The 23,826-nt window shown below is 39.0% G+C and overlaps 1 protein-coding gene across 4 annotated transcripts; it reads right to left on the reverse strand.

The window, feature by feature from the left end:
• Nucleotides 1–243: 243 nt before the first annotated feature.
• Nucleotides 244–23,231, reverse strand: pds5a (PDS5 cohesin associated factor A). 4 transcript variants are annotated; one of them, XM_022682005.2, is made up of 34 exons: nt 23,020–23,231; nt 21,799–21,956; nt 15,929–16,132; nt 15,718–15,804; nt 15,487–15,584; nt 15,007–15,133; nt 14,656–14,736; nt 14,415–14,555; nt 14,146–14,261; nt 13,942–14,036; nt 13,337–13,482; nt 12,970–13,121; nt 12,468–12,581; nt 12,006–12,087; nt 11,843–11,891; nt 11,598–11,737; nt 10,409–10,524; nt 9,936–10,041; nt 8,915–9,075; nt 8,242–8,365; nt 7,916–8,074; nt 7,737–7,805; nt 7,512–7,648; nt 6,829–6,952; nt 6,495–6,699; nt 5,533–5,647; nt 4,883–5,015; nt 4,111–4,230; nt 3,450–3,518; nt 3,091–3,245; nt 2,698–2,782; nt 2,168–2,508; nt 1,760–2,000; nt 244–620 (listed from the first exon to the last, which is right to left on the reverse strand). In XM_022682005.2, exons 2-34 carry the CDS (start codon nt 21,913–21,915, stop codon nt 588–590), a joined length of 4,242 nt encoding a protein of 1,413 aa, XP_022537726.2. In that variant the 5' UTR covers nt 21,916–21,956; nt 23,020–23,231; the 3' UTR covers nt 244–587. The 4 variants fall into 4 exon arrangements, with proteins under 4 accessions (XP_022537726.2, XP_022537728.2, XP_022537727.2 ...); XM_022682007.2 differs by lacking the exon at nt 23,020–23,231 and adding an exon at nt 22,829–22,851; XM_022682006.2 differs by lacking the exon at nt 23,020–23,231 and adding an exon at nt 22,688–22,817.
• Nucleotides 23,232–23,826: the final 595 nt, after the last annotated feature.

A 23,826-nucleotide genomic window follows, 5' to 3' on the forward strand; every position in this document is an offset into this window, starting at 1 on the left:
CAATTGGCCAATATTCCAAACTGACATTTGATGGAATATTGATGATACTGCAGAACAGAATGGAACAACAACAAATAAAAAAAACAGTAAAATGACACTTACTGCATTAAAACAGTGCAGTCATTTCACTGCATTTGTAACCATACAGCAGTAAATCTTAGATTCCTTCGTAATGCTGATCCAGGACAAAAACTGAAAAAAAAAGTTTAAATAACAGAGAGAATGGAGAACAGGAAACAGGAAATCTTTCCAGGCGTTTAATAAGCAACCGTAGAGTAGATTAAAGTTTTTTTTTTTTCCAAATATCATTTTAAAAGTGGCTCCGAACATCGGCAAAGAACAGAAATTACAAAACAAGAAACAGGTTTTCAGTCTACATACTGATAACATCGACTCAACCGAATCTAACATTAATCCTCATTCGTCTGAAGTCAGAGTTACGAAAAAAAAGTTCAGGCGTGTCAACATGTGCAAACGCACAACTGTGTGTGTGTGTCTGTATGTGTCTGTGTATGTGGTCTGCATGAGGAGGAGGAAAAGAGCTGAGTGTAGGATGGGGTGGGTCGTCTGCCTGGCAGTAAGAGAGTCTACTGCCTCGTTTTTGCAGGCCGTCGTTTTACCTGAGAGAAAGCGAGAGACACAGAGAGAGAGATACACATATGAATAGAAAATCAAAACAATGTGTCCATCCCAAAACTAACAGGACAGACAAGTTTTTTAAGCATCTTTTCTGAGCAGTCAGTGTTAACTCACTAATATTAGAAGAAATACAAAAAACATTCATACATAAAGTAGTGATTTGTCTTTTTGAAGTGTGTTCAAAAAGACAAATCCAAATCTCTCCTCATGGAGTCTAGTATTAGACTTAATGACGGTAAATCAGGTGAGCTGCTGATAAAAATTGAACACATGCACTGGAGCACTGGCTGGGGTATCCAGGAGAAATCTGGAAATAAACTTCAGAAATTCTTGTTCATTTTTACTGTATTTATGCATATTTAAATGGAAATCATGTGGCCATTTAGTATTTGTTTATTTTGTGATTAAAATAGGGTGTTTTGATACAGTAATAATAATGAACAATTATTCGCAATAAAAAAAAAAACTTAAGGGACAACTTGGATGTGATCTTTAGTTTTTTTCTTTTATTTTACTGCATTCCCAAAGTATCGGATCGGGACTTGTTATCACCAGATACTCAAAATTAAGTGAACATAATGTTTTTTTTTTATATAATATTTGCATTTATAATAAATAAATCACTTTTATTGCTGAGAAAAATGGTTTGAAGTAATGTGCTTAGGGGCCTAAAACAGTCCTGTACATGTGGGAGTAACTCAAAAGCTGTTTGTGAGGTCAGGATGCAGGATGATCACTACCCCACCTCATCACTCTACCCCTCTAGTGCACATCTCTGGCCCTGATCACACCTGATATAAACATATCCTAGCCAATTCAAATCACATGTGGTCAGTGTCTCAATGGCTGGAGCAAGATTGAAACTGTCTCATCTAGATTTGGGCTGAGAAATGACATGTAAGAGTCATACTGTAACCAGTACCTCAATCAGCTCACAGGAAACACACTTAGAATACAGTGGCAGTCATTTGTAATTGAATCCTTCAGGACACCAGTTAATGACAGGTATGAAAGGGGCCCAAGTTGTGCCCTGCTTTTACAGACTTACCGTACAAAAGCTAAAGAATGTACAGTAATCATTATTTCAGCACTACAGAACTATCCTGCCTGTAAAACTCACTGCCAGTCCACCCTGCTCTGTGCTAGAGCTGGGATTGCTCCTCCTGCGATGGGATGGGATGATCCCTTGCCAATGGCTGGCGCTTTTCCCCTGATCCTTGGCTAACTGGGTGAGGGAGAAAAATCCCTCTGGGCTCGACTCCAGCTCTCTCTCCGTCTCTCCCTGACTGCCATTCAAACTCCAACGCCATGCATCCATGCTATCTGCTTTTCCTAACCTCCCTGCTTTCTGAAGAAAGGCTCTGCCAGCACACAAATCACATTTAGATACAAAAGCAACAGCAGTATTTAATTTCAATGCGCATCTTAAGTTTAGGGATGCACCAAAATCAAACAATAGAGCAATGAGAAAAAAAGAGAAAATGTTCTTTAGTCTGTTAATATGATCTATGAAGTAAAGAAGAGTTACCTCTGTAAGTCCACCCTCTGTTGCCCTGCTCTCTTGGAATCTACGTCTTTTTGTTTTGGTATCTTGCCACTGATTGGTTCAGCCGAAGCTGTGGAGGTGGGGTCCTGGGAGGGCACCGCCCTCTTTCTACCACGTCCGGCTCCTCCCCCCGTTGTAGTTGTGCCCTCTTTCTCCGTGTTGGTCACAGCTGCAGGGTTTTTTGGGGGTCTTCCTCTTCGGGGTTTGTTGGGTGGAGGCTGAGATCCTGCTGAAGGGTTGGAGGCCACAGTGTTTTCTGTTCCGTCGCTCACAGGCACACTCCGCTTTCTCCCGCTGCCCTGAGCTGGCGCTGGCACTTCCTCCTGAGAACAACAGAACAGCAAACCAGCAGGAAACAGTCAGTAAGCAAATAAAACAGAACATTAAGAACAAAAATAGAGGAGGGTGCTTGGTCAAAGTATGCAAAGTAAGTTAAAAATAAAAATGGAGATTTAATTTAGACACTGTAAATATATAGTTCATGGCTATCATTTCAAATTCTCTTAACTTACCTTCTTTCCTCCATCTACTTTGACAATCGGTGGATTCTCTTCGTTCTCCCTTGCCCCCGTTTCTGGCGTTTCAGAACATACTTCCCTTCATCAAAAAGAAAACAATAACTATTATCTGCGAACACTTCAGAAACTAATTGTATAAAAGACGAGGTTGTCAAATTATAGAAATTATTTTACAATATATTAAAAATAACAGTTTTACTGTAAATAAGAAACAAATCTACGAAAGGGAAACAAGACAATGCTCGTCGTCCATATACTGCGGCCACCTCACAGCTTGCATTCAAGACACAGATACAGGCTATGCTATGGTGAACCGCATCACCAGACTTTTCTCTGATTGAAGATGATGCAGCTGAAAGAACCATCAACAAATATATAGGTCTATACCTGTTTTTTGTGGTGGCAGGAGAGATGGGCTGGGAGTTGGTGCTGATGTTGCTTCCTGTTTCAGAGACTGTTGTTTTTGTGTACGGTCTGCGAACGGTTGTGACGGTTAAAGGCTTGTTCACTGCTCCCAGCACTCCAGTCTGCTTTGGCAGTTGCTGCAGGAAAACATAAATGAATTAGTTATGAATCACTTACTCCATAAGAAAATCACCACACACACACACACCAATTTCACTGTTACACAAACAAAAGCTTTATTGTTAATACATACTGTGAAATAGTAGAAGGTAAAAATTATTGTAACACTTGAAATTTGCATAGATTTTTATACATTTTACACATTTATAAAAGAAAATCACCTGTATTTTTCCAGTGAGCAGAACATTTCTGGCCTCTGCAGAGAGATAATCCTTATCATTACAGGACTCCTAGAGAAAGAGAAGAGGAAACATGTTATAAATATATATATATATATATATATATATATATATATACATATACAAATATTTTCAGCAAACAGTGCAGACCAAAAGAACAAAATCTGGACCAACCAAAAGAGGTGGTCTCAGTCCTGATCAGCTAAAGCACAGTTTGAATTGTTTAAGACTGGCTATCATCAGCCACTAAAAATAACAGGAGTGCAGGTGTGTAACACAGCAGTTTGTGTACAACAGATTACGCTGGTGATTACTGTATCTACTGTAACTGTAGATTAACCTGTGATGCTCATTCTGCTGCATGAAGTGCCTGCACTCAAAAGGAGTCAGATTTTGGCAGGGAGGCAAAATTTGCTACAGCACCTAAAGAGGCAACATTCTACAAACCAGTCAGTGTAAAAAACAGAGTCTCTAGGTGACGACAGGATGTAGCTCAGTCACTAAACTGCGATGTGAAACCAAACACTAACCAGACTTAAGTACAGTAAACAATACGACAAACACGTCAGGCTCCGATCCAGGCTTTCAGCTGTAACAATGGCATACATTTACAACACAATGAGGGTAAAATAAAGCAGTTTACCTTATCAGGTAGACTGAAAAACTTGGTAGGTAGCACTGGGTCTTTGGGCGAGTCCAGATGACAGGAGGTACTTTTATTTGTGATGACGAAAAGTGCCACGTCACAAACCACGTACAGCTTCTGTTGAGCGTAAACCAATTTCAGAAAATTCAAAACAATATATTTTACCAGAAATTTATAGTATATGGACAAAAGTTTTGGGACACTTTCATGAATTCTCTTTTCTAAATCCATAAGCACTAATATTGAGGAGCTATGAATAGTTCTGCTCACTGATCAAGACAAGCGATAAAGGGAGATCAGACCCTGATGTTAATGAACAGGGTTAAAATCAGAAATCAGGGCTCTATAGGGTCCAGTAAAGTTATTCCATACCAAACTCTCCCAGCCAAACACTCAGCGTTTATGGAGCTCGCTTTGTGCACTGGAGTGGAGGTAATAAAGCTGGAACAGCAATCACATGACAGTGTCCCACGTATCACTACTAGGGGTGACAGACTAACAGCTCAGCGAAATATGTGCCAGACTTTCTGCAGCCTCATTTGTTGCCTCTCAAGGCAATAACTACTCCCAGCTGATCCTGGAATATCTAGGAGGTAAGAATTTTTACCAGCTGACATGTTGCAGCACTACAATCCTACTACAGTACCAGTAATCTTGTACAGGCAGACTGCATAGCTAATAGCTTGATTTAACCCATAAATTGTTTCCCCAACACTTTTGCCCATATAGTACACATTCGTGATGCAGAGACAATCAAATGGCTAATGACCTCATTGGCCTTGGGATCATCAGGTGCTTGAGCATCTTTTGTCTGTTTGATGTTCTCCACCATTTTCCTCAAAAACGAATGACTGTTATTCTCGTTCTTCGTCATCAGCACTTCCAACATGAACCACAAACATCTGGTATGAGTGAAAGATAAAACAGAGTTAGTTAACATCACAACCACACTCCACTCATATAAACTCATATACACTCGCCACAGAGAGCATGAGCAGTTACAAAACCTCAAAACCTCCTCAGCCATAGCTAATACACCTCTCCACAATCTGTACGCTTGTGTAACAATAACTATTTTTGTTTGGATGATATGTTGTTCCAGAAATTATTCATCATATTAAAAGCATTACTACTATACTGATGATATAATAGCATTAATGTGCAATTAAACACTTTTAATTATGATTTATAGACATTGGAATTGGAATATTAATATGGTATAAATTAAATACATTGCATTAAAAACATGAATCAAACAATGTTTCTAAAGCAAATTTAAAACAACAGACTTTCAGACTTTTCATTCATGCTATTATAAGAACCACTGTTGAGATCAGCTAAACTCATTTAGATCATGTCCATATATTGTACAATAAATCGAGAATATAACTTCATAATGGTATGTGTAGTAACACTCACTCTTTGATGTCTCTGAGCTGTTCAAAGTCCTGTGGCTTGGTGAAGTCTGGGTCATGTGCCAACAGGTGGATCATGTATGGTACTACATACTCTGGCAGAAGGGACAGGAGCTTCTCTGCATAAAATAACGTAAAATAAAGGAACATTTGTTACAGAGTGATTTTACTCTTTTTTTTACTACGTGGCTTTAAATAAATGACTGGTAGAATTTTTTTTTTACACAAAGTTATTCCATTTAAAATCGTGCAGACATTAGAAGACGAATAAGAGGAAAAAAAACAGTGCCAATAACAGTTACTACAGGGAAAGCACAGAACGTTTGGAAACTAAATTATTAGTTAAAAGACAGTGAGGGCTTTATTTAAAGTCATACTGCAATGTTAATATTTATTTCTCCAGCAGTGGCAGCCATGGATGACTGTGGCATCAACAGAAATGAACAAAATGAATCATATTGTCTAGAAAATGTATTAATTAACATGCAATTGCCTTGCCTACTCTACTGCAGGCTAGCCTCCAACCAGTCACACTATTTTGACACTAGTCACCACAGTTTAATAGTATTGTCTTTGTAGGTGTTTTTTTCTGTTTTGTTTAAATGTTATTAACAATAAAATTATAACACATTGTGTAATGTAGGGCTGGATAATATTGCCAAAATTTATATCTCAATTTATTTATTTTTTTCTTCATTGCTGTGAACACTATAAAAAGCCAGAAACAATACGTGGTGAACACCCACAATGGATGTCCATAGTTAAAAACATCTGTAAGAACAACCTTATAGCAGTAGTGTCAATTTTTCACAGGCACAAGCTTTTAGCACGGTCATGTTTTATGTAAAGACTCTCCATCACACTGGAGGAATATATAATAATATTATATTATTAGAATTATTGTCCAGGCCCAGCATGACATGGCCTCCTTGTATTCTGTGTATATGTATAAATGCATGTCCTCACCGTGTGCTGTGGGGTTCTGCTTGATGTATTCCCTGCGTACGCTGATGTTTTTGAGCAGGCACTGTCTGGCGTGGGCACGTCGTTCTTTAACAGGGTCTTTAGCACACAGAGCAAACACAGCCATGTACTCGAGCGGCAGCATCAGCTTTACCAGTGCTACGTGCAGCTTCTGAGCGAAGATCTGACGCACCTGGTAGCACTCGTCCTGTCAGAGAGGGCATTTTAACATTTATTAACCATTTATAATTTTTACCCACTCAGCATAATATGAACATGTGCAGGCATGCAGTGTAAACATGGGCTGGATGTGTGCATGTGCTCAGTCAGATCTTACATTAATGACGAGTCCACACAGCTGAAACTGCTCCGGTGTGATGATATCATGGTAGCAAGGTTCCTGTGCCAGTTTCAGGATGGCACTGCCAGCCGCCAGTCTTAGCCGAGACATATCCGATTTACTGTACAACACACACACACACACACACACACACACACACACACACACACACACACACACAGAGTACATGTGAAAGCTAAGATTCACTCCAGATTCACAAATATTCACTCCATTCTTGTCAGTCATCCACTTTTGTGTCTGTTTTATCAAGAAAACAGCCATTTTTTAAAAGGTAATTTATATTCCATTATTCTATAGTTTAATCAGATTAATCAACCTAATTTTTTAATGCAGCTTAGTATTTCAAACGTATAATCAGGTTTAACTAAAAAGAGAAATTACATAAAAAAACATTGGCAGTAAAATTAGTCATGTTATATAGCAAATAAACAACACACAATAAAATGAGGTTAGATTTAAAGGAGGGACAAAATATAAGTTACTAAAATGCTTAAAAATAAAAAGGTAAAATATAAAATAAAAAAGCAAAAGAAAAGGTTAAACTCAACTAAAACAGTGACAGACTGCCTAAAGGTGGCTAGAAACTTATGGGAAGTTTTCCAGGACAGGGATTAAAGCCTTGATTGTAATTCATTGAAAACTTTTTAAACTTTGCCTACCAGATCTTTTTCTGCTCTGTTAGATCTCCTTCGCTAACCAGCATGGCAGAGAGCAGCCGCAGAGTGGAGTTGGCTGACTTGGACTGATTATTCTTCATTCCCAGCAGCCACCGGACCAGAAGCTTAATGGCCTGGACCTGGAATGAACACAGACAAACTGTATAAAACAACAACTGTACCAGCTGACAAGTATTTCACAAAACAAGTGCCGGGCCTCTTACACACCTTTGCCAACACTTCAGGAGAAACCTCGTCATCAGCTGTCCACAGCCTGCCGTTCTTACTGCCCACAGACTAAATAAGAGAGAGAATAGGTACGTTTAGTACCATTTAGAAACTTTGTCAAAGCACAAAAATAAATAACTTAATTAAAATAAAGATAAAAACTTAATAAATTCACACACTCGGTCATTCATCAGAAGGTCTTTCACTATAAAATTTGCCACAATGGACTTCATGGGAGAGGCGAACTGGTCAGGTGCCAGCATGGAGATGTGACCGAGAGATACCAGAGGAGTGACCAGCTGCTCCGGGACATCCGCGTTCAGACTGCGAGACAGTGGCTGGAAGAGATGGAAAAGAGCAAGTAAAGCGTTAATTTATTTATTATTTAACTTTGTTTAAATATGTCTATCATGGGAGCTACAGTTGTATTTTACTACGAGCAAATATAAAAATCTAACTCTGTCACTCATCTAAATAAAGAAAGAAAACACAAAGTTAATTTTACCTCAAATATTTGTGCCAGTTGTACTTCTTTGTTGTGAAAGATGGCGTGGATGCAGTGTACAGCCTGCTTGGCCTGGTGCGGCGTACCCCTCTTAGCCTTTTGGTGAAGGACAGGGATTAAAGTCCTAAACGCAAAAACAACACAAACCATATTAGTACCAGAAATGTAAAATCAGTGGAAGTCTGAGTTAGGATATAGCAGTGAAGGTCTGTTTATTCTAAAAACCTAGACCACGGATACTCAAATGTCTCTCTTGGAGGTGCACTTATGAACTTTCCACAGGGTCAAAGAATAAATGAGCAAAATATATTTTATGCATTCTTTAAAGTGTGATAAAAAAAATACTCTTAAGGACCCCTGGCCTAAGATTTAAGATAAAATGTTGTGCAGTACAAATGTGTGTGTGCATATGATGTTTGTGTGATAATGGTCGGCAAGACAACAATGTTTTATTGATTAGATTGATAATAGATTACATCAGTGCAAAAAATAAATAAATAAATAAAAAAATTAAATAACCTACTACATTTAGTCAGCATTAAAAATGATAAATAAAATGCTTTGAGAAAATTTTCTTACAATATTGTGACAACATTTTTACCATATTGCCCAGTCCTACTGTGCATTTGCACACGAGTGTGTGTGTGTGTGTATAAAAAAAGTGTTTCCCTACGATCGGATCTGTGGCAGCTCGCTCTCGATCTTCTGGCCTGTATTTCTGAAAATCTGAATAGCAGCTTCTGCTACTTTATCGTCCTCCATTTTCAGACACAGCAGCAGAGACTCGTACGTCTCGGCCGAATGGAACGCTGTGGGATGAGTGAAGGACAGAACCTGAAACAGAAAGAGAAAAAGAATGAACAAATGGGTGTATAGATATTTGAGTTGCCAGTGATGCTGAGCACTTTTATGGAGTTTAAAATTTGATGTTAGTGTTTGAATCTGCATTTAAAATATATGAGAAAAAATTACCTCTAGCCTAAAGTCATATTTAAGTTTAAAAAATCTGATCAGTTAATTTAAATATCTTTTTAAAATTAGAAAATTGTAAGTTGTTACTTTGAAATGTATTTTTTCAACAGCAAGTCTACAAAAAATAAATTGTTAAATTTCTAATTTATGAATTAAGCCATTAAATGTCAGTTATTCAAAAGTCAAATACTTAAATCACTCTGCATTTTAACAGACTTTTTTTTTTTCAAAGAGAGCTGAACTCCTCTTGTAACCAGAAGTCATATAAATGTGTTAGCAGGACAGAGAATCAGACTAAACACTGAACATACAACACAGAATCCCCAGTGAACAACAGAGGCAAGAAAAAACTGAAAAAAACTCCATAAGAGCTGGAATAGGAGCAAACTTTGGGAGAAACCAAGCCTCACATGTACATTAAACTATAACATGTACTACCAAGGCTAATAGATAAGGGGGGGACCTATCCTCCTCTGGTGAGACAACTTATAAATTAATGTTAAAAAGTCATTATACATCAATGTGTCTCTAATATTTACAGGTGAATAGCCAGACCACAAATAGAAGCAGTTCTATTCCTTGTTAGAGCTGTTTGCATAAACTGAGTTTTGGGCATAAATAACGGCATATTATTGAACATTGCTAAAGTACTAAATAACATGACAACTGTAGTAAGATACAGAAAAACACTAACTACACATTAATTACATGTGTGTGCTTACCTTCAACAGCTCCAGTCCAGCACGAATGGCAGCATCAGGAGTCACACCTTCCTCATCATCATCAGCAGTGCCCTCAACGGACTTATTTAGAAGTTTCACCAGAGCACTACACACACATACACGCACTGTGTTACAGCACTGGCCTAATTAGGTGACAGTAACTGCTGTTACAGTCCTTCACCACTGGGTGTCTAAACAGTTATACAACAGCTGAAAACTACATGACCCCCCCCCCCCCCATACACACAAACCACCCCCACCACCACCAAAAAAAAAACAAAAACTAAATAATAATAATAATAATCTCCATTCTTCATAAGAAAATTAATATAGGCTCACATCCACATATATTATCTTTGTAATATGTAGCATTAGAAACCAAAATGCTGGTCCTGTTTTTAGGTTTCACTTTCTCTACATTCTGCTCCAGATTTCTCAATGCTGGTTAATCAGGTTAGACGCTGCTGGCTTACCTGATGGCCTCAGAGTCGATGTGCACTGGGGCAATTCTCTCCAGCAGGAACTTTACCATCTCCAGAAAGGGATTTGTGGGCTGCTTAGGATACGTGAGCTTGCGTGTTATCTCTCTCTGTAACAAGAAGAAAAACATATATTTCAGCAGTACATTCAACAAAGATGATATACAACATTTACAGCCCACATTTAAAGGCAGCTAATATTTGCAGACAATATTTACTATTTCTGATAATAAGACAGACAATAAACTTTTTTTTTCGTTTCTTAGATCTTTCAGTACAGAGGTTTTATACAATTTGACAACCGTTCTTAATATTTTTTTGGAAAACGTGGAAGCTGGAAACATATACAGCAGGCATTTATTTTTTTATTCCTTTCTATTTCATTGTATTCCCTATTGATTCTTTTTTTTACATGCTTATATTTGTGAAGAGGGATTTATTATTATTATTATTATTATTATTATTATTGTTATTATTATTATTATGCAGGTCTGAAGAGAGTGGTGTTGTGGGGAGGGAGGGGGTAAAAAGGGTACGCTTTAAAAAACAGACTTTGATTAAAAAATAAAAATAAATAATTGTTAGTAGTAAGTCTTTGTCATTCCACCTTAAAGGATCCCACAGTTACATTTTGGCACCTGAGGCTGCTGCGTAATTTAAGGTGGAATGGGAAAATTGGTAGAACAAGCTAGGTAACTTTAGCTCTCTATGACGAAAGGAATTAAGGCTGAATATGAATTTTTCCTTTTTATTTATTTGTTCTTTAAATATTGCATTTATTTTATTTGTCCATGATTTTATTCTCCATCAGAAAAAGTCACATTTCACTGTGCTGCAGCTTTTTAGGACATAGTATGGAACCTATCCTAAACATCTAAGTATCATTACCATCAGGAGAGAGAACAATACCATGAAGCAGTTGGTGACGTGCATGCACACCACTAGATGGTGCTGGACTGAAGCCAGCAGAAAATCCAGCAGATGTGTCGGATTATCACATCCCTACATTCACCATACTCAGTTTTTTATATCTTGAGATGTTTATATCTAGTGTCTTTACTTTTAAGGCACTTAAAAATCTGCATCTGCATCATTATCAAAAGGAAAAAGAGGTCTCTGTTGATCCCTAGTCCCATAGTGTCGATAATCCAGTTAGTGAGTTAGTTTACTTAAGTTAACTCACCACGCACTGCTCTGCCTGTTTGCACGAACAGGTTGGACTGATCAGCTGATCCAGCTGAAGGCGCAGTTTCTCATCTTCACCCAGAACCTGGTTAAACTTCTTCATGAAGTCCTGGGCTTTTCCTGGGTCCGGCAGGTTCTCTGAGAGACAGAAGATGTGAGGAAGAGGGAGTGATGTGAGGAAGGATAGGCTAGAAAGGCACATTTAAAAAACCTTGATATGTACGTGTGTGTCTGTTTACGTACTGGCGATGGTCATGAGCTTCCCAAACATGGCTGATGTGTTTGCTTCAGACTGCATAAAAATACAGAAACAAATTTAACACAAAGCAAAGTTTTAATACAGAGTTTATGTTCTAATTGAAATATTACAGGAAATGTAAATAATGTAAATCATAATTCTTTGTACCGTAGGTTGTTTGTGCAGGTCCAGCAGTTCCCTCACAAGCCCTCTGAGCATGTTCTGACACTTCCACATCTCATTTAGTGCTCTAATACAACCACAGAAGTTCAAGAGAATGATCAGGCAGACACAGGGAGACAGCAAACAATAAAGCAATGCATTAAAATCCCCAGAGGGCTTGTTTTAACCTGGCATTAATATGCGTTTTGTATCTGGGTATTATCTGGATCTGACTAGTCTGAATAGACACTCTTATTTTTCCTTTGAAAATATCCTTGAATAGTTTGTACAGGCTGAAGTCAAAAGATACATTAAACAAAATGCTTCTAAATAAAGTACGTATGGACATCTAGAAGAAAAGTGCTAATGCCAGTTTTAAACAGGCCCAGAGAAACAGTTCTACAAGCAAAAATAGAAACCTAAATAGCAGAAGCAATGCTCTGTTGGAGATTGGCCTGTCTCACTTACTTTACAGCATTGGTGTCCAGGCAGGCATAAAGGTAATACAAACATTTCATCTTCTCCTCTGTCTCCAAACTGTGAGGAACCATGAACTGTGCAAAGATTTTCTCCACCAACAACCTTATAAGAACAAAGACAAGCAGAACAAAATCATTAGAACTGTAATAGTAATAGTAGTACTGTAGACTGACTGACTGCTGGCCAGTGTTTAAATATGCTTCTATCAAAATCTAAATCAAGCATTCTCCACTGTATATAGGCCTGTTAATGTTAATAAACATTCAGTATGTGAACTTCATATAAATCAATATTTAGTGTTTATATTCTTACAAAATAAAAGCACAATATACTTCAAAATTAATGTGTAATTACATGATTATTATAATTATTATTATGCTATTACATAATTATAATGTGTGTGAATCAAATTGATCTTAAAAATGAAAAACTACAGAAATAGAGCTGCGTTGGTAATTGTGTGATACAGTGAAGTTCAGCAGGGGCTTACTTGTCATCAATGCTGTTCTGGTAGTATATATGCAGCAGTTTATCTTTAATCCAGCTGATCTTTTGGGCCGACTCTTTGCCGGCCTCGTGGTGCAGGCAGTATTTCTTATAGAGCTGAGCCAAGCCCATCATCGCCTCCTTACGGACACGCCACTGGACAACAGAAAAAACAAAATCAGAAAAATTACCAACACAGGTCTGCCTTAAAAAAGAAAAATCTACCAAACACTTAGATCTTCAGAGACAGATGTTTTCCAGACATATCAGTGTATGGTTCACAATTATTTTACGCTGCCTTATTAAAAAACAATCGACATTTATAAAACATGTTAAACTACTAAGCATAAATATGACAGTTTTACTCTTACCCTTTTGTCCAACATTCTCTCTCTGACAAAGCCCAACAGTTGGTCATTAACCAGGTTCAGGTCCTTCTTCCCAGCATTGATGATGGTAACAATGACATCATGTCGAATAGCCTCTTCAGGGTCATGTGACCTCACTTTCAAGAACTCTGTTGATGTTACAGAAAAATGTCAATAAATATGATTATATGATTGAGTGGAGAGCAGTCAGTATGAGTAAAGTAGAAAGAGCATAAATTAAGGCTGGGCCAGTTTGTCAACATTGTCAATATCTAAAATGTATATTTCCAAAAAAAGACATTGGTGGTGTGTAAATGGTTTGCTTTCCGGAAGGGAAGGCACAAAGCAGAGGCCAGTCTTGTGAGAATAGGTCGTAAAAAACTGTAATTAAAGGAGAAGAATGATTCATTTACATTGTTATCTCAAAAACATACTCCAGGGCAGTTAACTTAGTCATAAAAATACTGAGATACACAGTTAGAAATGTACTATTTAAATTAAGTATGTCAATTTATAGAGCTATTACTCTAAAATACATCAGAAAGTAAGTTTGTATTCATATATCCCAGAATAAATACTGAACACAATAAAAAAGAAACTACATCCACCTGTAAGGTCCTTGGCCAGGTCTGGGTGGTTCATGAGGCAGTGGCTCGCAAACTTCACACATTCCAATCTCACAGGTACGTGGATATCATTAAACCTTAAGACAGAATTTGATTAAATCAATTAAAAAGCTCAGACAAAAAAATCATCACCACTCTGCAAACCAGTACCTTCTGAAAGCACTACAAACATTAAAATCTTCATACCTTCCTAGAAAGCACTGCCATAAGGGTCGGTTTTGAGTGGCCAGCTCAGAGTCTTTAGCACCAAAGAGTTTAGCCAACAGTTTAACCACAGCCAGTCGCTCCTCTCCATCATTGCTCTGTGCAAAGAAAACAAAACACAATTATTGTTGGTCCAACAGTAAATCTAAAGGAAAGTAGTTTAATACATTTAATACTTAAAATTAGGTAAATGATACGTTTGATTATAATTGCCTCGTGCTTGTGTGTAGGTTAACGAGTGCATGTCTCACCTTCAGTTTGAACTCCAGCTGCGGCATGACTGAGACCAGTAACAGTGGGTCAATGGCGAACAGCTCCTGTATGAGGTCAAACACGTGCTCGGATAGATCACTCACAGAGGACTTACCCATCACCAGCACCTGATTAAAGAACTAGAGAGAAGAGGGCAGTTCCTCAGTTTAGCCTGTCTCTTAACAGATTTTCTGAACAGTTGTATGTGGGGGGGGGGGGTGAGTGGGCAAAACCACTTACTGAAGCAATACAGGTTTCAATGGTCTGCACAGTCCTCTTAAGTAACGTCTTCGCCAGGTCATACGCCTGTTTATTCAGGTTCTATTTCAGCAAAGGGAAGCAATGTTACAGTCAAATTTACAGCATAATACCAATTAGAAGCAAGGGATTTGGCATGAGCAATAGCCAACACAATTAAACAGGAAGAATTAAACACTCTAAACCATTCAAAACAAAAGAAAAAAGATCTCCCTCCGTCCCTAAAGTCTAGCCTGTAAAATAACTTTTTTGTGCATGACTGGGAGACCAAGTCTTAACAATTGTGAAAGGCTGAGTGCCCCCGCACCCTGCTGTAAGAGTGAGTCCAATTACCTTGTGTGCAGGAATGAGATTGATGAGGATAGTGTCCAGCAGCTCCTGAGTGACGCCATCCCCCTCCATTATAATGGAGCTCATCAGATCCAACATGTGCATTTGCACCTTCTGGTTATGGCTGTTACTATAAACAAAGAAAAACACAACATTAGAAGAACAGAAATACAGAAACACCTTCACTATATTTGTGAATACAAAAAGTACATATGCTCCTAATATTAGCAGTCCTCCCAAACTCTTAGAAATGTATATTATAAATGATATAATAAAGAAATGTATATATTTATATAATTATGTGGTTAACCACAGGCAGGGTAAAAAGTAGCTTATTAGATTTAGTTGAATGCTTTTGCAGTGCTAAGGGAAGCAGCAACATTTGAGCAGACGTTACACAGCAAAATCCTATATTACTCCAGTCTTCATTATATAGATAACATTTTGGATAATTTAGAAAAAGCAGAATAAGCAAGGACTTACTTGATGACAGAGAAGAGTGTTTTAAAGAGCTGAATGAAGATCTCATTACAGTCTTCCAGTTCAAAGCATATATTATAGGACTTCACCCATGCCAGATTCTGCAGGAATCAAGAAACGAAGGTCAGAACTGACATCAAACACAACCACAGGTTTATTGGCTTACAGCAAGGTAGGACAAAACAGTGCGTACACTGTTATTGATAATGGAATGAAATACGAGACGATACAGACCTCCAGCAGGTAGAAATATCTGTTAAACTGTGGGCTCTTGGTGTCCTCTAACCCTTTCAGCTGGCGCGTGATGAACAGAAAAATTTCCTAAAGGGAGGCAGAGGCAGAGTCAGCCATCAGCCAAAGACAAGTTCAGATATATACACTGGGTATATAAGAGTTGGGCAACAACTTTAATGCTGGTGTGAGGTGGGTTAGAGAGTGTGTGTACCTTGAGTTTATCATGTGAGGTGTATGGAGCCTCAGGGGCGTAGATCCTGAAGATGTCTGCGAGGCAGCAGGCCACAAGCAGCCGGACGTCCTTATTTGGGTTCCGCAGGAAAAACTCTGAAGCCAAGTGAAGAGCCAGAGCCAGATACTGCTGCTTCTCCTCCTCAGAATCCTGATCCATATCCATATACGTCTTCACCACCAACTGACACACACAGAACAGATTATAAGAACACAAATAATTACAGTTTGCATCAATAGGGTAGGGATTTTTATTGAATATTTTTTTGTATTTAATTAATAATTAACATTACAGTGAATAGTACTGTATTATTGTTGCAGGAGAGTTCAGCACAATATGTTTATTTATGATACAGCTGTAACCTGCGTTTGAGGAATACAGCATGGTGAACTGTGTACACAAATTTCTGATTTCTGTAAGTGTTCCTGAGCCCATGTAGTGATTGAGGCTTGTTTTTAATGCAGTGCAACGTGAGGGCCTGAAGATCACCGGCATCCAATACTGGCAGACGGCCTTGTGCCTTACACATAGGGTTGCAACGGTATGAGATTTTCACGGTATGATAACCGTCTCAGAAAATACCGCGGTATCACGGTTATCACGGTATCACAGTTTGTTACATATATTATTAAACTGACCCTTAAAGAAATTACAACAAAGTTTTTTTGTTCAATTAACTATTTATTGTAGAAACCTGGAACAATTATATAGATAATGTCTCCTTAAAAAAAAATAAGCTGTACACCATTAGGTGAAGGAAACCAGGTTTTTCCACTACTCTTAAGGGCATTAAGGGTGTATATATAAAAAAAAAAAAAAAAAAAAAATATATATATATATATATATATATATATATATATATATATATATATATATATATACACACATACACACACACACACACGTGTCACACATTACATGTACTCTAAAAAGTAATGGTCCTGTATTTAAAATATTCAGTACAATTATTTAAGTTTAAATTATTTAATATCTGATAAACTGAGCCTGGGTCAGTGTCTGATCAACAACTGTTGTAAACGTCCGTTTTACTGCCAAGTTGGTATATAACCAGATACTGCAGAAAGAGGGGACTTATTTCTGACATGATCCTCACAATAGAGATTTCTATTTTAAGGCTTTCACACCGAGTCTGGTTTTAACATATGAAAAACAGGCACGTCAGAATTTGAAAATGAACGCATGTAAATGAATGGCGTCTTTCACATCCAGTCCGGCCAGGACCTTTACACGGACACGTGAATCCATCGTAGCACGCACTATACGCCTGTACCTGCGTGCCCAAATTGCGGATAACTCAGTGCTTTTGCGAGCGCTTACCGCATGGGTTGTGCACGACTACAAAGAGGTTTTATTTAGGTTCAGAGTAAAATTATAAACTAAACATATTCTTTGCGCTGCACAGCGGGGTGGTGTTCTCGGAGATGGGAGAACAGGTTTGGCGTATGTCCACCTTTAGCTGTGACTTTACGGCCACATTGATTACAAATCGGATAACCATCCTCGGGTGCGTTTGGCGGGTATCTGAAATAGTCCCACACTGCTGATTTTAGTTTAGCCTTTTTTTAGGCGGACGGAGATTTGTTTAGTCTGATGCACTTTCTGCTGTTCTCACCGCTGTGTGCTGAGGAGCTGAAGCGGAGCAGAGTTGCGCATGCGCGGGTGAGTTTCTCCGCTGGCTTGCCTTTTACCGGTAATAAGCAAACACACACGGTATGATAACCGTGCATTTTAATACCATGGTATACCGTGAAACCGGTTACCGCTGCAATCCTACTTACACATAGGGATGTCTCCAGAGAACCTGAATCTTTTGATGATTTTATGTATTGTAGATGGTGGGATATCCAAAGTCTTCCTAACTTTACACTGATTTTTTTTTTTTTCCTGAAACTGTTCTATAATGTTTAGACACAGCTTTTGGCAGATAGGTGAACCTGAGCCCATCTTTGCTTCTAAGAGACCTTGAAAGACCCAGTCAGGCAAGTAAACTAATTGCTTCTCCAGCTGTTTTTTAGTACCAATACCTTTCCCAGCTGTTTGTTACTCTGTCAATTTTTATGGAGATCCATATGCCCTCAAAATGTACTTCAACAAATGGTGTGTTCTATGTTATACTTTTCAGGAAATATTGGTCTATGGGATTTGAAAATAATAAGTAAGTTTTTACATTTAGTTACTCTTTGCATAAGGTCTCAGACATCCACCATTTAAAATATAGCTTTAATTAATACATTGATTTGGCAGCTTACTCAGTCTCTGCTAATAAATATGATACTACACACTCGTCCTAAACTCTTCTAGCACTAGGACCTCGGAGACCTGCTGCCTCTGCTCTGCTGTGTGTGAGTGTGTGATGGGGGATGGGCAGGCAGTGCCCTGATCTATAGAGGAAAACCAGGCTGAGCCAGCGTACACACACACACACACTCATTCCCATGTACTTTCTCCCCTTCAGCAGCTCACAGCCAGCCCCACTTTCATGTCTGGCACTCTGACGACCGGCCTTAACTTACAGTGGTGTTTGAATTCGAAATTTTGTGAACTATTAAGAAGTTTTCTATATTTCTGCACAAATTTCACCTAAACCTCAATCAATTTTTACACAAGCCCTAAAAGTAGATAAGGAGAACCAAATCAAACAAAACAGAGTCGCTAATGGCAATTGCAGGTCCAGGCACAATAGGCCCAATGAGACTAGACTGGGCACTGCAGAGCCTCATGACAGCCAGTTTATTACAAACCAGTCTCTCCTATTTGGTCAAAATGAAACCAACTTTAAGAGTTTTAGCCACAGCAGTCAGAAAAGTCACGCCTGTACCTATTTGACCAATGTCTTGGTGTCACAAAATTAATACAAATTTTTGCTAAGTATTTACTTTATGGCAAGATCAATTTTCACAGGACAAGGAAAAAAAAAAACGCTTCATATGGCGATGTGATGTGTAACTACATAACTAAATAATAAGCAAAAGCCCAACAATAGTGTCCTTGTACTATGTGCTTGGAGTCCAATGATACAATATTACACACATACGTGTGAAAAGTATGCAAACCTTAAGGATAAACAGATGATGTAGTGACATTTTTCTTAAAAAATCAATGCGATGATGAAGAGTTTTTATATAAAGGGCAAAGATCTATTAAAGTCTGATCTTCTTATACACTTTGATGAGCCTAGAAACGCATAGAAAAGCATAGAGGCGCATCAGGTTGGAAAAGTTTTAAGACCATCATTAAAATGCTTGGAGGCCACCAATACAAAGACAGACAGATTGTGAACACATAAAGGACATCCAAGGCTATTTTTACACTCCCCAGAAGTGTACACCAACAAAGATTACACCACATGAAAGACGTGAAAGAGTCCACAAGCCCACCAAGAACCCAAGGTAACTTCTAAGCAACTAAAGGACTTTATCCCATTGGCTAATGTAAATGTTTATGAGTCCACCATCAGAACACTTACAACCATGATACGCCTGTCAGGGCTGAAAAATAACCTGCTGCTCTCCAAAAAGAACACTGCAATTTACTAAAGATCACATGGACAAGATGGAAAGCTACTGGAATAATGTTTTGAGGACAAATTAGGCCAAAATAGATTGTTTAGGTTTAAATGAGAAGCATAATGCTTAGATAAAGGAAAACACTGCATTTAAAAATCAAAACCTCATCCCATCTGTGAAACACGGTGGTGGTAGTGTCACGGTTTGGGACAGTTTTGCTGCATGTGGACCAGGACTCCTTGTTATCACTGATGGAATATTGATTTCTGAATTATTCCAGCACATTCTGAATGAAAACAACATGCTAAATGTCCGTAAGCTAAATCTAAAGAGAATGTGGGTCAGAAGCAAGACAACAACCCAAAGTATACAAGTGGTTCTACCAAAGAACAGAATCAAGTTAACTCTTTGGAATCGGGACAAGTCAAAGTCCAGGAGAAACGATTTAAGCCAAGCTGAATCAGCAGTTCGTTGGAGAAAACCTACCAACATTACAGAGCTGAAGCTGCTTTCTATTGCTAAAATTCCCCAAATCAACGTGCAGAAAAAAATCACGTCACCATAAGTGTTCAGCTGCAGTATCTCCTTTACTTTAATTGCACCTACTTATCTATTTTTATTAATTATGCAAAAGTCAAATTTATGCAAAAATATAGAAAACTCAAAAGGGGTCTCCAACATACTTGTAACAAAAATAAGACCAAAGTAAATTAAGAGTTTAAACTTGGACCTATTTTTCTAATACTGGATAAAAGTAAGCAAGCAATTTAAGAAATCATTCTTTTCATTACCTTCAAACATGATAGTTCAACCACAAACTCATTAGTACATGGAATCATTTAAGAATTAACTCCAGGATGAAAGAAATACGTATCTGTTTTTTTTTTCAGGCAAACTCAATTTGCCTATTTACAATTTGTAAAACAAGCAACAGAAGGTCCCACTGTGTGTGTACATGACCTTAGCTTAGCGCCTGCTGTGAACAAGTAAACTTACGACATTTCAGCCCCACCCAACGCGTAGCTATACCTGCTGTTCTGTACTGCTGCCAGCTCTCTATTTACAACCATCAGACTGTCAAACAGTTTCAACTTACAATTTATTCAGCCTCAACACCCACAGCATTTTATGGAAATATGCTTTTAAACAGTTTTCTATTGCAGTTACTACTTCCTGATATTTCAATTTGTTTACAAGCTATTGAATACATGTTGTAAGGCTTGACTTTGGTCATACAGATAATCTACCAGCTACATAACTTGCAATACACATTTAAGTATTTTGCTTTTTGCTAGCTGTACGACAACAGGTTTAGTCTTGGTTGTATCCCTATCCGGCTAGCTAGGCTCAGAAAAGTTAGCTAGCAAACTAAAAACACCAAATTACAGACTGTGCTACAACTAAATGATGGTCAAATTCCTACCCACTTCTGATCTCTATTTTGTGTGTATTTATATATAGCATACACTATGACAATCATGACCACTATTATGCAACAATTTTTTATTAAATACTGAAACATACCAGAAACGACTAACAATATATACTCAGTACCTACCAAGTCAATTTAAATGAATTAATTTTAAGTAACATGCCTATGTTATTACATGTTAACATAAAATGTGACAGTAAAAATACTACAGGTTGTCTAACTACACATTAGCTAACTACTTAGATCACTGGCCAATCTACGGTAATGTAAAGCTTTCCAAAATTCTGCAGAGAACTCTATACAGAGTGTCTGTTATTGTGAATGTCGGCACACCAAACATCACATGATCAATAACAGCATACAACAATATAATATAATTGTGTCATAATACAAATGTGTCACTGCTGTAGAATATGTATAAATATCTAAAAACATGTACTAAGCTTCTGAGAGAGACCCATTCTTTCTCTTTGTTTGTATACACAGGAAAAGAACCAAAACAGGACTGAAGCATCTCTACCCATTTCTGAATATTGATACCAAGTTCAAAATTGAGTCACTAAGGAACTTCATGAGTTTATGAGAAAGTGTTGCCCTCGGGCAACCTATCATCTTTTGGTTATTACACCATACCATACCTTATTATTGATGTATTTAATTTATAACGTTAAAAGGAATACAATGGGGTCATAAATACACATATGCGGAAAAATATGTAAAAAACGATTTTACACTATGTAGATCACTGTTGTTAGGACCATCATGATAAAGCAGCATAATAATAAAAAATCCTAAAGACAAAGTCCCAAAAATATATATATTTTTTTACTTTTTGCCAGAGTTTGCCATGTTGTTATACGGATTAAACGTTAAATACGTTGCTTTCTTACCTTTAACCGTTTAACCACTTCATCGTTGCTGATTTTGTCCGTTATCTCCTTAACTCCGAGCGGATAGATGATCTTGCCGTCCGCCCCCGGCGGTCTCTGCTGCTGAGGGAACTCCATGCCGCCAAGCGCTGATGTCCCACACGGTCCTATACCGGCCTCTATGGGCAGGAAAACAAAAGTTCAGCGAGGGATCCGGCCGTACTTTCACAAAAACACGTTTTAAACAGCTCACAACCTCCCAAAATCTGACTTTACAGCCTGTGGACACTGAGTAGCCTGTCTGCGAAACCGGGGCGTGCAATAAAACCGACTCGGATCCGGTCTGAGAAATTTACCGAGTCAAAAACCGAGAAGCTAACGAGCTAAATTAGCTAACCGACCAACTGCCCTGAGAGAGAGCTATAGCTAGTGGCTAGCTATCGTTAGCTAACACGGCATGTCCAGCAGCCGCTTCCCAACACTAGTTAACGTTAGTTAACCTAAGATCACTAAACCAGCCCTGGCTCCAGCCACCGAACCGCGGGGTTAGCTGATAAAATGAACGCTAAAAATGGAGAAAGAGTTTCTAAACGTTTAAACCAAAACAAGCCGCTAGGTTAGCTAAGCTAGGCTAATTCAGAACCCGCCGACAATGCAAAAGCTATGATAGTTAGCTAACTACATGCTAATATTAGCTAGCTAGCTAGCTTTTCTCATTAAAACAGGGAAGCTGTGGCCTAGCATACAGCGCGCTAACTACGCTAAGCTAACCTAGCTAGGCCGCAAACTACCTGAATTCACTTAACACTTCAATTTCATCAAATCAATACAATCAAAAACACAAGTTTTCACACGTCAAACCGACCTCCACTCACACCCACGGCTCAACAGCACCACATTCCCAATTTACCTCAACTTTAGCTCGCAGAAAACAACAATTATCTACTTGTTTGCCTCTCTGTGAGTCCAACTCAGTGAGGCAGCAGCAGCATCTTTCCCAGCTCCGCTAACTACTACTACTCCTTGCACAGTCAGAGGCGCAGCCACTCACCGCCGCTCGCCGTCCCTCACCCCGCGAACCAGCCCCCCAGCGCGGCTCCCCACAGCCCGGCGACGCGCTTCTTCCACACACACAGTCAGCTTTCCTCCCCTCCAAACTAACCCCGCTAACTTACTGCACAAACTCCCCCCAACGGCCCGGCTCCACTCACAGCCCGGCCAGCGCCTCTCCCCCGTATTTACCTCTCAAACAAGTTGTTTTAATTCATTGGGCAGCTCCAGGACTGTGGGGTTTTTGAGTTTAGGCACAAAGCTGCCTGTCTTTCACACACAGCAGCGCTGTTCCGATGTCCTCGTTCTGAAACCTGGAGCCGCAGCGCCCCCGTCGGTCCCAACGCCGCCTCGCAGCACAACAACACCGAGCCCGGGCTGTGTTCACTCCCACAAACGACTCCGGAGTCGACTCCGGACGGAGCTCCGAGTTACTGGAACCAATGGACTGAGTCCCTAACGGTACGCGTCCACTGGCACTTAAGCCCCGACGCATCCCATTCATTTCAATGGAGAGAGCCGCCGCATGCCGCGGTGCATACTGGGTTGCGTTGCGTTGAGCGCAGCCCCGCCCTCCGGCAGGAAAGTTGAACAGATCTCAACTTTATTCAAATGAATCCGGCCGCCGCGCTGCGTCCAGCCAATCAGGGAACAGCAGGCTGCCACACCACACACAGACGAGCCTCACACACACAGAACAGGCGCCTTTTAAACACAGAAGAGAGGCTTAAAATGGCGGAATATGGATTTATACAACTATAGATCACAGTGAAGTTGACTAAAAAGGTAAAATATTAAACTTATGATTGACTACATCTGTTGCTTCATTTGAATTCAAAAACGTTACGGACACGCCCACACGCGGCGATCCAAGAGATCCGGCACGGCGACCTGCGTTGAAGAAAAGTGCCAGTGGACGCGTACCGTAAGGTGATATCATGTAAAAGTCGTGGCGACAACTTTTTAAAGCGTGGGAACGAGATACATAACTCGTGGGGA

This window comes from Astyanax mexicanus, chromosome 25 (assembly GCF_023375975.1).
Source record: "Astyanax mexicanus isolate ESR-SI-001 chromosome 25, AstMex3_surface, whole genome shotgun sequence".
NCBI lineage: Eukaryota > Metazoa > Chordata > Actinopteri > Characiformes > Acestrorhamphidae > Astyanax > Astyanax mexicanus.

Coding starts and splice junctions, on each gene's coding strand:
- pds5a (XM_022682005.2), bottom strand. CDS start 21,915: ATGGAGTTCCCTCAGCAGCAGAGACCGCCGGGGGCGGACGGCAAGATC. Junction 16,133..21,798: donor AAGTGGTTAAACGGTTAAAG/GTAAGAAAGCAA, acceptor TGTGTGTGTCAG/TTGGTGGTGAAGACGTATAT. Junction 2,509..2,697: donor AAGTAGATGGAGGAAAGAAG/GTAAGTTAAGAG, acceptor TGTTGTTCTCAG/GAGGAAGTGCCAGCGCCAGC.